General features: G+C 37.6%; 1 protein-coding gene across 39 annotated transcripts in view; it reads left to right on the top strand.

The window, feature by feature from the left end:
- EIF4G3 (eukaryotic translation initiation factor 4 gamma 3) overlaps positions 1–14,833 on the top strand; it is a 314,444-nt gene that overhangs the window by 222,789 nt on the left and 76,822 nt on the right. For all 39 annotated transcript variants that reach the window (XM_053898880.1, XM_053898871.1, XM_053898863.1 and 36 more), the window contains 3 exons: positions 4,972–5,060; positions 9,099–9,345; positions 13,749–13,882. In XM_053898880.1, the coding sequence (XP_053754855.1) occupies positions 4,972–5,060; positions 9,099–9,345; positions 13,749–13,882 (470 nt within the window). The remainder of the gene's footprint in view (positions 1–4,971; positions 5,061–9,098; positions 9,346–13,748; positions 13,883–14,833) is intronic.

A 14,833-nucleotide genomic window follows, 5' to 3' on the forward strand; every position in this document is an offset into this window, starting at 1 on the left:
TAAGAGACTCTTAAATACAGAGAACAAACAGGGTTGCTGGCGGGGTGTTAGGTGGGGGGATGGGCTAAATGGGTGATGGGCACTAAGGACGACACTTGGGGTGAGCACTAGGTGTTATGTGTAAGTGATGAATCAGGAAAATTCTTTCCCTGACATCATTATAACACTATATGTTAACTGATTTGGATTTAATGTAAAAAATAAAATAGGGACGCCTGGGTGGCTCGGTCAGTTAAGTGTCTGACTTTTAAGTTCAAAAAAATAAATAAATAAAATAATCAAATAAAAAAGAACAAGCAAAATTCTAATATCCTCCATCAGGTTAGTATTTCTTAAATTTTTATTTTAGTAGTATATTTTTATAAAGAGCAGTCCTAAACTATAGAACAAAATACCTTTTCCAGTCATAGAAGATAAAATAAGCTTGAAACAATGAATACAAATCACTTTTAAAAGTTTCACTCTTTTACTTCTTCAAATTTTATATTACTGTTATAAATATTGAAGAATGGAGAAAAGCCCTCCATTGTTCAAAGATACAGTCTGAATATTAGCATTACACTTTTCGTCATTTCCCTCTAGTCTTCATGTAAGTATTTTATATGGTTATAAATGTAGTATGGGCACAATTTTTTATTTTGCCTTTTTTCTTTTTTAACCTAATCTTTTTTTAAGCCCTTGGCCCAGTTTAACTAGCCAAAAGCTAAATCTTTATGACTAGAAACAGATCATAAAAATCTTTGCTGTGACTTGGTCCTGGTCAGTAGATTGAAACATAAGCAATTGATTTCCATCTGAAGGTGGACTTCCTTTGGACTAGTCGGGAAAGTTTTTTCTTTCTTCCTACTTTTTTTTTTTTTTAATATAGAACTGTATTATTCTTAGATTGAGAACCTTATTGTACAACAAAGGTTTTTATGTTTATTTATTTTGAGAGAGAGAGAAAGCCAGGGGGAGAGGCAGAAAGAGAGGAGAGAGAATCCCAAGCAGGCTCCATGCTGTCAGCGCAGAGCCCTATGAGAGGCTCCATCTCCCAAACCTTGAGATCATGACTTGAACCTGAAATCAAGTTTTGGACACATAACCAGTTGAGCCACCCGGGTGCCCTTCTTCCTACTTACTGTTGGCTAAAGTGACTTAATAAAAATCATGCATATCAAACCCTTTTACAGTTCTTTACTTCTTACTATATTTTATTTAGCTTTATCTTTCATGATTTACTTGCTTTCAAATTTTCCTTTTCAAATACTAATCTGTGAAAGTTTTTTTACCCCCTTAATCAAAATTTAGTAGATTGAACATACAGGAATTTTCACTAAGTTGTTTTGTTTTGACAGTTCCTACGGAAAGATCAATACTGCAAAGCTTTACATTCTTGTTTGCAGTTGATTTAAAAAAACAAAAATTAGAAAACTAAATATATAGTGTGCATATACTTGTATCTTTTATTTTTTTTTAATTTTTTAATCTTTATTCATTTTTGAGAGAGAGACAGATTGCAAGCAGGGGAGGAACAGAGAGAGAGGGAGACACAGAATCAGAAGCAGGCTCCAGGCCCTGAGCTGTCAGCACAGAGCCTGACGTGGGGCTCGGCCTCACAAACCGTGAGATCATGACCTGAAGTTGGCCACTTAACCGACTGAGCCACCCAGGCGTCCCTATACTTGTATCTTTTAAATGCTGGCAAGTAGGCGAAAGCATTCAGGTATCTCAGAGATAAGATATTTTTCTAACTTTATATGTGTTTAAATTTTATGAGTGGAGAGCATGCAACTCTCATGAGTTCAAGCTTGCAACTTGGTGTGGAGCCTGTAGCTCTTCGGTAGACCATCTTATAGTTAATCATGTAGTAATAGGAGCCTAATCTAAGGTGTAGGCATTGGGAATGGACTATTTAAGATGGTCTCTTGGATATAATTCTCTTATTCTAGCTAATTCATTATTAATTGTCTTGTTAAATCAGAGCGTTGATGCCTCTGTCTCCCTCCCTTCCTACCTTTTCTTCTCCCAGCTGTAGCACAACCAAAGTTCACTGCACCTCTCCACCAATATGGTAAGAGAGGGATTGTATATCACAATCTCACCAGATACTAGGTATGTGGATATCTGTGTTCAGGTTTTCAAAGACTTGCATATCTGCTAAAGAAGTGTGTGCTTTCTCTCACTTCCTTTTGTGCATTTCTACTTTAAATCAGAACTTTAAGTAGCCACTTAAACAGAGTAACAATTTCTGCTATGTCAGTAGCTCTTTTTTAAAAAGCATGTTAAATGTTTTATGTTGTCCAGGAAAGAAACGTGTGGTTGTTTTTTATGTTTTTGAGTTGTGGGTATGGTTGATATATTCTTGAAAAATCAGTTGATCTACATCTCTGGGTTTTGTTGGTTAGAGGAAACTACTCATGAGTGTATATATCATACCAAAGAATCCTTCATAAAGTGGTCTTCCCTATTCTGTGAATGGAATTTAGAACTAAATTTAAGCATGTATGAAATAAAATTTAAAATAAAATGTATGGGGCACCTGGGTGGCTCAATCAGTTAAGTATCCAACTTCGGCTCAGGTGACGATCTCAGGGTTCGTGAGTTCGAATCCTGCATCAGGCTCTCTGCTGACAGTGTGGAGCCTGCTTCGGATCCTCTGTCCCCTTCTCTCTCTGCCCCTCCCCTTCTCTCTCTCTCTCTCAAAAATAAATAAACATTTAAAAAGTTAAGAAAAATAAAATGTACGTGTCACTCAAACTCTGTAACTCTTCAAAAGGATTCTGCTGTGGAAGCAGAATTAGTCGCAAGTATTTTGAAGAGATGCACATTAAATAGACTGGTTATATGTAGAAGTTCCTTAAAAAAAGAAGAGACCACTACATACATACACACCTGAATATACATATTCAATATAAGACCATGAGACTATAGCAAATTGCCCATGTTTACACCCATGTTTACCAGAATCTTAGTTCCATACTTTGAGAAAATAATTTACTTTGAATAGGTCACCAAGGAAGATTAACAGTGGTCTAATGTCTTTTGTTTATTATAGTCCCTGAGGTGAAGGCGTTTCCATCTAGTTATATCTAGTTATAAAAAAGTGAGGTGTATGTAACAAAGGAGATTTACAGAGTATTTTTTATAATGGTGCAGTAATTTTGAGAATGTTAAATGTTTCCTTTTCCTTGTTCCCCAGAACAGTGTAAGTGTTCATATTGTACTGTTCTTCTGAAAAAAGAGTGGGCTCTTCAGAGAGATTGGTTGGTTTAGTCTTAATGAGTGAATGTTACATTTCTGTAGGGAAACAGTACATGGTAGCCTTCAGCTTTGTGTTTGTTTCTTTTGATAATGTCTCCATTTGCTAAATGGACTTTTCTTTGATTCTTCTCTCTACCTACCTTCCTGTCATACCTTACCTCTCTGTTGACTCATGTGTTGCCTTCAATAGGATCCTTTTTTTTTTTTTTTAACTTCATTCATTTTGAGAGAGAGAGAAAGAGCAAGGAGGGGGCAAGGGAGCAGAGAGGGGCAGGGGGTGGGGGTGCAGAACATCTCAAGAAGGCTCCACTATCAGCACAGAGCGCAATGCAGGGCTTGATCTCACAACCCTGAGATCATGACCTGAGCCGAAGTCAGTCACTTAACTGAGCCACCCAGATGCCTCTGTAAGATCCTTTTAATAGCTTCTTTTTGCTCTCTGATATTTAAATAGTCTTTAAATTGCACATCCAAGTGTTGAATGGTTTTGTGGAATTACAAGTCAAATGAGTTTTTAAAAATCCTTTGTAGGGGCACCTGGGTTGCTTAGTCAGTTAAGCGTCCAGCTCTTGGTTTTGGCTCAGGTTGTGATCTCAAGGTTTGTGAATTCAAGCCCCTGCCCCGCATCAGGCTCTGCACTGTCAGTGCTTGGGATTGATTCTCTGTCTCCCTTTCTCTGCCCCTCCCCTGCTTACTCTCTGTGTCTCTCTCTCAAAATAAGTGGATAAACCTCAAAAAAAAAAAAAAAAAAAAAAAGAGGAAAGAGAATGCATTTAAAAAAATCTTCTGTGAGCTTAATTTTCCATCTAGAACTTCTGATACAATATAATAATAATTGAGTAAAAATTAGGTTTTCTTTCTTGATTTTCTCCCCAGCAGTATGAACGACTAGACCAACAGGACTGATCTGAAATGAGAACTGAATGTTGTAGAAGTGCTGCCTAGCTAATGAAATCTTAAAGTGTCCTTTTGTTGTCTAGAGGCTTTATTTTATTTTATTTTATTTTATTTTATTTTATTTTATTTTATTTTAATGTTTATTGATTTTTGAGAGAGAGAGAGAGGGAGAGCGTGAGTGGGGGAGGGGCAGAGAGAGAGGGAGACGCAGAATCCAAAGCAGGCTCCAGGCTTTGAGCTGTCAGCACAGAGCCCGACACGGGGCTCGAACTCACAAACCATGAGATCATGACCTGAGCCAAAGCCGGATGCTTGCTTAACCGACTGAGTCACCCAGGCGCCCCTAAGGCTTTAAAAAAACAGAAGCTGGAATTTGATATTTTTTGTAGCTTAGGTATCATCTAACCTCACTCTTAACCTTTGTGGTTGAATATGCAAGGGACCTGAGATGTGTGACTTGCTTTAGGTCACATAGTTAATTAATAATAGAAGCAGACCCACGTCTAGAATTGGCTGGTAGGCCAATTTCTTGTATAGATACCACATACTGAATTATATGCCTGGCTATGTCCTAACCATGAAACAGGATGAACCTAAACCACTGGTTGAAAGGCTGTATGTGCTGATGTGAACAATTTGTGCCTAAGATACATGCCATTGCAGTGTCTGGGCCACAGCTACCCAGTTATTGACTTGATCATTCTGCTGTTTCTTCTGTATGGGTGAAGCCCTCATTTGGCGTGCTAAATTTGAATACAGGTATCATTTAGACTTAGTATTATCAAACATGACTTTGCAGTGGGAAGTAATGGCCCTAATCTTGTATTTCAGCTCAGACAGCTGTAACTGCACCAAAGATGTGGAAAAAACCAAAAGATCGGACCCGAACCACTGAAGAGGTGTTGGAGGCAGAAGTGGAGGTAAGGGGCAGCAGTAAATCTCTTTAGCTGATGTTAGGAATTGTGGGGCCATTTTCAAGACAAGTGTATATTTTTATCTCATTTTTGAGATCCTGTTTTTCAAGGAAACGTGAGCACATAGTCTGATTTTTTTTTTTTTTTTTTTTTTTTAGTCCACAGAATTTTAAAAAGATTGTTGGTAGCATGTTCAGTTTCATCAATTTCTTGTCTACCAAAATGTCTCTTCAGCAAAACTAAGTTACTGTTTAATTTTGGGTTAATCCCTTAACCCCGTCAGTTGAATTTGTCCTTATATTACCTGGATGGAAAGACTAATCTGGTAAAGAATAATGGAAAGTTTTTTCAAATACCCATTAGCAGTAGTGATAGAAATCGTCAGGTACATTTTAGGGAAATTCATTTTGGATATGTCATCTTCTAACTGGATCCCAGGAATATAACTTTTCACATATGATTTGCCTGTTTGAACTAAACCATTCCATATTTTGCTATAGGTTACAGCACAACAGGAGACAGTGTGAGGCAGAAACAAGGGCAGAGTCAGTCCGAAGGAGTGTTCTAACAGATTCATAGTCTATAATCTTCATATCCTGAATGTTATATACTGAATCTTATAAATCAAGAGTAATCTAAAACATCTGTACGTTGCTTTTTTCTTGAACTCTTAATGTCTGCTTTATTAAAATAGTTCTTATAAGTGTATAGGGTGTTAACATTAAAATATAGAAATTATTTTAAAGTGATTTTAAATACATTTATTTCAAAAGGCTTTTCTATCTAGTTATAATTCTTACCCTTCCGAAGCAGTTCACAGTACCCCTTTGTTACTTCCCCCTGTCCTGTCACTGCTCTTACATGATGCTCTACTGATGTCACAGTTAGTCCCATAGCAACCACTAAAATGTTTCACGGAAGCGATTTCAATGTGGTTATCAGGGGATAAGAATTAGCAGGAATTTGTAGAGGGCCAAATAGTTGCTGCACGTGTCTTGCAGTTTAACAAGAAAATGTTGCTCCTACAGAGAATAAAATACCTCCAGAGACAGGGGAGTCCCATACATTCCTGGTATAGCTGTAAGAGCTTCCTAACCTGGTTACTCTTTAGATTCCGCTATTTTTTATTCATTTTCTTGTTCTACTTTATGTTCCTTTGCTAGATTTCTAAGCATTACTGAATCAAATGGGAAGGCCACCACTACTGTGCCTGCAGATATTCATTCTCTTCTTTAGATCAGAGGTTGGCAGACATTTCCTGTAACCGTTCAGATAGTAAATAGTTTAGATTTTGTGGGCTGTATGATCCCTGTCACAGTTCTCCATTCTGTTGTTGTAGGCCACATGCAGCCACAGATAATGTGTAAGCAAATAATTGTGACTAAATTCCAGTAAAACTTTATTGGTCAACATTGAATTTAAATTTCATGTAATATTCATGAAAGTATACAGTATTCTTTGGAATTTTTTCAGCTACTACAAATGCAGAAACCATCCTTACCTCGCATACAATACAGAAACAGTTGATGGGCCAAATTTGGCCCGTGAGCGATTATTTGCTAAAGCCTGCTTCACATTGTTATTCTTCATACATGAGAACTGTTTCAGCTCATTTTGAATCCATCACTTTTTTCTTTACTTTATGGTTTAAAGTATTTTTGATTATTTGCACACAGACTTTTTTTTTTTTTTTTTTTTGCCTCCAGATATCCTAATTCCTTGTCTTTCCTAAATTTGAGCATTTAGTAGAGTAGTTTAGTATATACTGGGGTCATTATCTTTGTTTTCACTGATTATCAAGCTCTCCTTTTCTTAATAGATTTTTCTCAGCCTTTCAAAGAATGTGTTTCAGGTTCCAGCATATTTTTGGTTATATATTGGGTTATATCACTGCAAATATTTTATCAAATTCTATAAATTGTAGTCTACAAGGATAACTAGAAGGATGATTCATCTTAAAATTGATGCTCAGGGCATCTTTAAAATACCTTTTTAAATTTTAGTGTATTTCCTCTGTTATCGCATACATAGTTGTCGGTCTGCTTTTCTAGCACTTTAAAAACTCATGAGTTAAATAGGCAGTTTTATCAACTAAATTCTTCTTTTCAAGTTCCTATAAAAGTTTAACATTTTACAGTCCAGCCCATAAGGTGTTTTCTTTGCTTCAAGCTGGTTTTCTTAGTAAACAGTTTAGAAACTGTTAGACAGTTACAAACTAGTTTAATATAGCGTCATCCAGCTGAAAGAAAAATAATCATCATAAATACTTAATGCAGCTAATTTTGTGGATTTCCTTGAAAAATATCCTTCTAACAGTGTACCTCAGACACTTCAGTGGTTCTGTGTTCTCTAAAGTATGGTTTGTCTTCCATGGAAACAAATTTCTTTATACTTCTTTTTCTAGTTAGAAATTAACTTTCCAAGTAATACATTCTCTGCTTTATAGCCAACAGATTTTCTCATGTTGATTTTAGGTACAGAGTACAGGACATAATATATTTTTTTTTCTCTAAAATAACATTTTTCTTCATTTTACATGATCTGAAATCATTTCAGCTTTTGTCTTCTTGAAATTTTTACATCTTTCTTTTGATTTTTTCCATACAATGTTTTCCTTTTAGGGGAGTGGGGGAAAGCAAACGTGCACATAGGTGTATGTGTGTGTGTGCATGTTTGCATGAACTTTTTGTTTTCGTTATAGAAGCAAATCCGAAAAACCATCTGTTTCTATTTACAGCATTTGAAAATGTAGTCTTTTCCCATGATCCGATGTAGTTTAGAAGAAAATTTATTAGTATTATACCTGTTAAGATATTTCGTTTATATAACAAAGTAGGATTTGTAACTCCTTAATTTTTTGAAAAAACAATTTTATAAAGCAATTAGGGTAACCACTTGCTTATGTATATGACATTTTTTAAAAAAATTTTTAATGTTTGTTTTTGAGAGAGAGTACGCACATGAGTTTGGGAGGGGCAAAGAGGGCAATACAGATAATTTCAAGCAGGCCCCACACTTTCAGAGCAGAGCCTGATGCGGGGCTTAAACCCACAAACTGTGAGATCATGACCTGAGCCTAAATCAAGAGTTGGACGCTCAATGGACTGAACCTCCCAGGTGCCCCTACGTAAATGACATTCCTTCATACAGTTCTCTGTTGAATGAATTCAACAGAGCTTCTATTTTTGGCTCTTCTGGCGTGAATCTGTCAGTTAGAATGCCTACTTCCTCTGAGTGTTTGTTCCAAAGAATTGTTTTTAGAGTACTTACCTTTCATGATAAAGAAGAACTTAAAGTTCATAGAGAACTTTGCCTCAGGGAGTTTTGACGGTTCATATATAGCCCTCAAGAAATTAATTTTTCTTTGATATCTGAAACTATGGTGGTCAAAAATCTGGTGAATAACCTCCATTCCATTTTGCTTTTTAAAAGTAAGATGCACTAGAACCCAGATTTCTCTGTAGAGGAATATGTGCCAAGCACTTTTCCATATGTAATTTGAATAAGGTCACAACCATAGAGAATTCTGAGAACAAGCAAACAAAAATAGATTTTAACTAACAGGTGGCTTCCTTGTAAAATGAGGGATAATCAGCTTTTGGGGGCCCAGATGCTCTAGTCATCAAAATCTCCATTTAGCATCAAGAGGGCAGCACAAAAAATACCCTCTAGTGTTTCTTTTTATATTTGTTGAGCATTAATGGCAGAGGTAGGAGTGCTTGATTTAGATTTCTGACTAGGACTCTTTCGTGTCCATCAAGTACTAGGATTAACAGTTCTTTCCATTCTAACCTTTGGTACATTTAGATTTCATTAGTCATGTTAAAGCATTTCAGTAGCCATATGACTTGTCTTCGGTATCCCAAGAGATGAAATGAGAAAAGTGTTTTAAATAAACCTAGCATTCTAGTGCCATGTGCTGAACACAGACATCCTTTTTTTGAGTGACATGTTTTCCCCTGCCTTTTGAGGGGATACGTGTAGGTCTTCATGCATATTTACATGATAAAAATGATGTAACCTCTGTGCTCACTTATGCTTTAGCCTAAAGCTGAAGAGGAGCTTTCAGGCGACAAAGTACTTGAATCTGAACAGGATAAAATGAGCCAAGGGTTTCATCCTGGAAGAGAACCCTCCGACCTAAAAAAAGTAAAAACTGTGGAAGAAAATGGAGAAGAAGCTGAGCCTGTACGTAATGGTGCTGAGAGTATTTCTGAGGGTGAAGGAGTAGATGCTAATTCAGGCTCCACTGATAGTTCTGGTGAAGGGGTGACATTCTCATTCAAACCAGGTAAGTCTATCCCATCCCCCCCCCCCCCACCTTCCTATGTGTGTCTTATCTATTCACCTTACAGAAGTGTTGGCTCCTGTGGAGAAATATTGGATGGAAGGAAGAGTCTCGTCACAGAGTAATATTTACAGAATAGATTAGCAGGCATAAGTTAGTGACTAGCAAATCCAGAGTTCTGTGTGGGCGGAAGTGATATCTGATGCTGGTATTCTGCTTTACTGGCATCGGAAGAGCTGCTGGCAGAGGATTTCAGTCGGTGCTAGTCTGGTGGGACTCAACAAGAGAAATTGAATTTTATTTAGTTTACTTGGAAGGACTATTTCGGTGCTATTTTGTGTTCATCATTTCACAAGCCTTAATCACTTAACCCTTACTACATGCAATGCACTGACATTTTTTACTGTATTCTCTTCTTTTAAAAATGTTGGGTTAGGGGCGCCTGGGTGGCTCAAGTCGGTTAAGCATCCGACTTCAGCTCAGGTCACGATCTCGCGGTCCGTGAGTTCGAGCCCCGCGTCGGGCTCTGGGCTGATGGCTCAGAGCCTGGAGCCTGCTTCTGGTTCTGTGTCTCCCTCTCTCTCTGCCCCTCCCCCGTTCATGCTCTGTCTCTCTCTGTCTCAAAAATAAATAAACATTTAAAAAAAAAAGTTAAAAAGAAAAAAAAAAATGTTGGGTTACAGGGTCCCTGGCCAGCTCAGTCAGGAGAGCATGCGACTCTTGATCATAGGAGTCTTGGTCATAATAAGTTCAAGCCCCACATTGCGCATGGAGTCTACTTAAGGGGAAGAAAAGAAAAAAAGAATTTAACAATGTTGGTTATAATTCACTAAATTAATTTCACAACAGAAATTTGTTGACAGAAATCACTCTGTAGAACGGAACTGTGATAATCAGAAGCAGTTCCTATGTACCTGCGGTGCTGTGCCCTGTGAAATCCATGCTATGTCTCAGAGGGTGTTTCATCTTTAGGTACTGTCCAAATACAAAACCTCTATCCCAGTATATGTGAACTGCGGTTGACTTTGAGATTAATAGAGAGGTTTGCATGGATATGTGGGGCAGGGTGGTTCATTTGATAGAAAGTTTGGGATGAGTGCAGTTTTTCTTAGCCAAATCTGAGTGACTTCTGTGTGAGGTAGGGTTGGATTGTAAAATGTCAGACCTCAAAAATAATCCATAGACAGTGTTTTTCAAACTGCTGTTTTTAATCCTTTTAATAGGTTGTGAAATTAGTGAGATACAACCAGCATTTGTTACAATAGAGAACAGAGGCGCACCTTGGTGGCTCACTCAGTTGAGTGTCCAACTTTGGCTCGGGTCATGACCTCATAGTTCATGGGTCCGGGACCCACGTCGGGCTCTGCACTGACAGTGTGCAGCTTGCTTGGGCTTCTCTCTATCTCTCCTCTCTCTCTGCCCTCCCCCCCATTCGTGCTTTCTCTCTCAAAATAAATAAATAAACTTACAAAAATTTTTTAAATAAAATGGAGAACGGTAAAAAAATGTCAGTGCATTACTGGAGTAAGGGTAGACAGTGTTTTAAGAAACTTTTGTATCTTTTATATATGTATTTGTTCTGGGTCATAAAGTCATTATATTTCTTATTGTGAGTTGTAGTCAAAAATGTTTGAAAGTCACTGATTATTGATACCACCTTAATATACTGGTCTTTTCACTACCAGTAAACTGCTGCTAGTGGGTTTTATAAAATTGTAAGGCCATGCTATAGTAAGTTTTTTTTTTAACTTTAAGGATTCAATGTACTGAAATTACTTCTGAAAATCTAGGCTTGTATCATATCACGAAGTACTTGTGGCTACCAACAGTCCTTCAGGAGATTGAGACGCTTATCATGTTTAGGACCATGTCAGCTATATCTCTGGGGGTGGGGGGGGGGAGTGTATTTTTAGTAACCTCTATGCCCAGTGTGGGGCTCAAACTGCCTCCCCCAAGATCGGAAGTCGCATGCTCTACGAACTGAGCCAGCCAGGCACCCCCTGTCAGTTATATTCTTATCCTTCTATTTGGCAAGGAAGAAGTGCACAACTATAGACCCCAACTGTATTGAAACACTAAACTGCCTTTTGCCTCTGTAACATACACTAGCAATAACTAGAAAAAGGGCAGTTTAAAATTTAGATCTCAGGGGCCCCTGTGTGGCTTGGTCAGTTAAGCATCTGACTTTGACTCAGGTTATGATCTTGCAGTTTGTGGGTTTGAGCCCCGCATCAGGCTCTGTGCTGACAGCTCAGAGCCTGGAGCCTGCTTTGGGTTCTATGTCCCCCTCTCCCTCCTCCTCTCTCCCATTCATGCTCTGTCTCTCTCTCAAAAATAAATAAACATTGAAAAAATTTTTTAAATGAAAATAAAATTTAGATCCCAATAAACTGTCTGCCTTTTAATGAATACAATAAGGTAATGAGGATTTGGTTGAAAATATCTGCAGTGTTCTCACAGGCCATCATGAGTCTATCACCTCCACCTTAAAAACCACTGATGTAAAGTAATATTATCATGAAGTGATCTGGGGCATGGGTTTGATGAAAGTTTTGTTAATTAAAATAAAAATGCTGTGACTTGCTTTTATGATCCAACAAAAATTTCAAGAAATTCTCCAACTTTATATAATGAAATTAGGATTATGAGAAATGATAGCTGTAACAATAGTCATAGTAACAAAGTAACGCTATGGCAAAAAACTAATTTAAAATTAATATTAAACGTATTAACTCTGAGGAGTGCCTGACTGGCTTGGTCAAGAGAGCATGCGACTCTTGATCTCGGTGTCATGAGTTCAATCCCCACATTGAATGTAGAGATTACTTCAATAAATGCAACTTATAAAAAATCAAGAGTGTGTCAGGATTTTTGAAGAATATGTGCCTTCCCAGTTTTGTCTCAGCAAGCAAGTACATTATTTTCTTCACAGTAAACTGTAGTCAGCAGTGCTAAGGGGTTATTATCCAAAATACATAAAGAACTCCTACAACTCCACAAAACAAACCCCAAATAATCCAAGTTCAAAAATGGGCAGAGGACTTGAATAGACACATGAGAAGATGCTCAACATCACTAATTACCAGGGAACTACGAATCAAAACCACGATGAGATACCACCTCACACCAGTCAGAATGACTAGCATCAAAAGCAAGAAATAAGTAACAGTGTTGGTGAGGTTATGAAGAGGGAACCCCCATGCACTACTGGTGGGAATAAAACCATTGCCATTGTAGCTACTATAGAAAACAGTATGGGCGTTTCTCAAAAAATTAAAAATAGAAATACCATATGAGTTAGTAATTCTACTTTTGGGTATTTACCCAAGGAGAACAAAAATAGAAATTCAAAAAGATACATGCACCCTCATGTTTATTGCAGCATTGTTTACAATAGCCAAGATATGTAAGCAACCTGTGTGTCCACTGATAAAGGAATGGATGACAAAGATGTGTGTGTATACATGAGTATGTGCATGCATGTGTGTATACACACACTCTGAAGCATTACTCAACTGTAAAAAAAAAGAATGAAATCTTGCCATTTGCACCAACATGGATGGTCCTGGAGGGTATTTTGTGTAGTGAAATAAGTCAGACAGAAAAAGACAAATACCATACGATTTCACTTCATATGTGGACTCTAAAAAACAAACAAATAGAAAAACAAATAGACTGATAAATACAGAGAACAACCTGTGATTGCCAGAGGGGAGGTTGATGAGGGGTTGGCAAGAATGGTGAACAGATGAAGAAGGTCAGACTCCCAGTTGCAAAATGAATAAGTCACAGGGATGAAAAGTACAGCACAGGGAATATAGTCCATAAGATTACATTAACTTCATACGGTGACAGGATGCTTAACTACACCTACTGTGGTGAGCCTTTAGTAATGTATAGAATTGTCGAGCCACTGTCTTGTGTACCTGAGATGAATACAATATTGTAAGTCAACTATACTTCCAAAATAGAATAAACCATTGTCGGGGGAAAAAAATGTATTTAACTGCTTAGCCGTTTCAGAATCTTAAATAAGTTATTTGTGTTTGTTTTGTGTCCTTTGCCTTTTCCCCCCAAAATATTTCCAAGTGAACAACCAAGGAATCCTTTTATATGAAACCAAAGGGTATTATTAGATTCCTTGTTTCTGAGATACCGAAGGGCTTGGTAGTTTATATTAAGTGGTTTCTGTAATAATCAGTTTACTATCCAAAGGTATCCAGAAGGGATAAAGGAACAAATGGCAGTTTGAAATTTTTACATGACATTTTGTGACTGTAGCTCAGTGTTTGCTTTGTGTTTGTCTGTGACAAAGTAAAGTCAGTACTGTAATCTAATTTGTACTCTTACTGGTTATACATATAATGACCCTATAGACACTTGTCTGCCTACATCCCTTTTTCTAGATTCCTGGAAGCCTGCTGATACTGAGGGCAAGAAGCAGTATGACAGGGAGTTTTTGCTGGACTTTCAGTTCATGCCAGCCTGTATACAGAAACCAGAGGGCCTGCCTCCCATCAGTGATGTGGTTCTGGACAAAGTAAGCAACATACTCAGAGAAAGCTATGTCTTTCTGGTGGGAACTGGTTTTATCAGTACAAATATATGAAGTATGAGCAATTTTTAGGAATTGTTAGACTGAATGTATTTGAATTCTAATATATGTTCATGTATTATAGTTTTCCTACATAGTGCTGTTGGATTTGAGGTTTACTATAGATTGCTGTAACCTTGGGGTTTGGCCCATATTTGAGTGGTGAAGTTTTAAAATTGATTGTCTGCTTATTCCAGTTGTTGCCTAGTGATATGGTGAAAAACGTTTGTCTGTTGGGCTACTATGGCTAAAGTGATATGGAGGTCTTTCTTCACTATTCTAAAATTTCAGTATAGAATTAGAATGGCATTGAGGACAGGTCAGATTGTATCTCAGAATTTCCCTAATACATACTTACAGTGATTCATCTTCACTTTTGACAAATAAATAGGCACCCTTTCTTTTAACATCTGATCCTAATGGTGCATACAGGAAATTAGTACAGTGTTTATTTTGTCTTTATTAAATTAAAAAGAGTAGAGCCAGATGCGTATCTGCCCAAGTAACTACACACACACACACACACACACACACACACACACACACGTGTGTGTGTGTGTGTGTGTGTCTGTATGTGTGTATATATATATATATATATATATATATATATATATATATATATGTCAATGATGAACCAGTGCTGGTGACCAGTGCTGGTGACCAAGCTTAAAATACTTTTGTTTTGGGGCGCCTGGGTAGCTCAGTCGGTTGAGCGTCCGACTTCGGCTCAGGTCATGATCTCACAGTCTGTGGGTTCGAGCCCCGCATCAGGCTCTGTGCTGACTGCTTGCTCAGAGCCTGGAGCCTGCTTCAGATTCTGTGTGTCCTCTCTCTGCCCCTCCCCTGCTCACACTTTGTCTCACTCTGTTTCTCAAAAATAAATAAATGTAAAAAAAA

Source organism: Panthera pardus, unplaced genomic scaffold (assembly GCF_024362965.1).
Source record: "Panthera pardus isolate Hobbes unplaced genomic scaffold, ASM2436296v1 HiC_scaffold_11, whole genome shotgun sequence".
Taxonomy (NCBI): domain Eukaryota; kingdom Metazoa; phylum Chordata; class Mammalia; order Carnivora; family Felidae; genus Panthera; species Panthera pardus.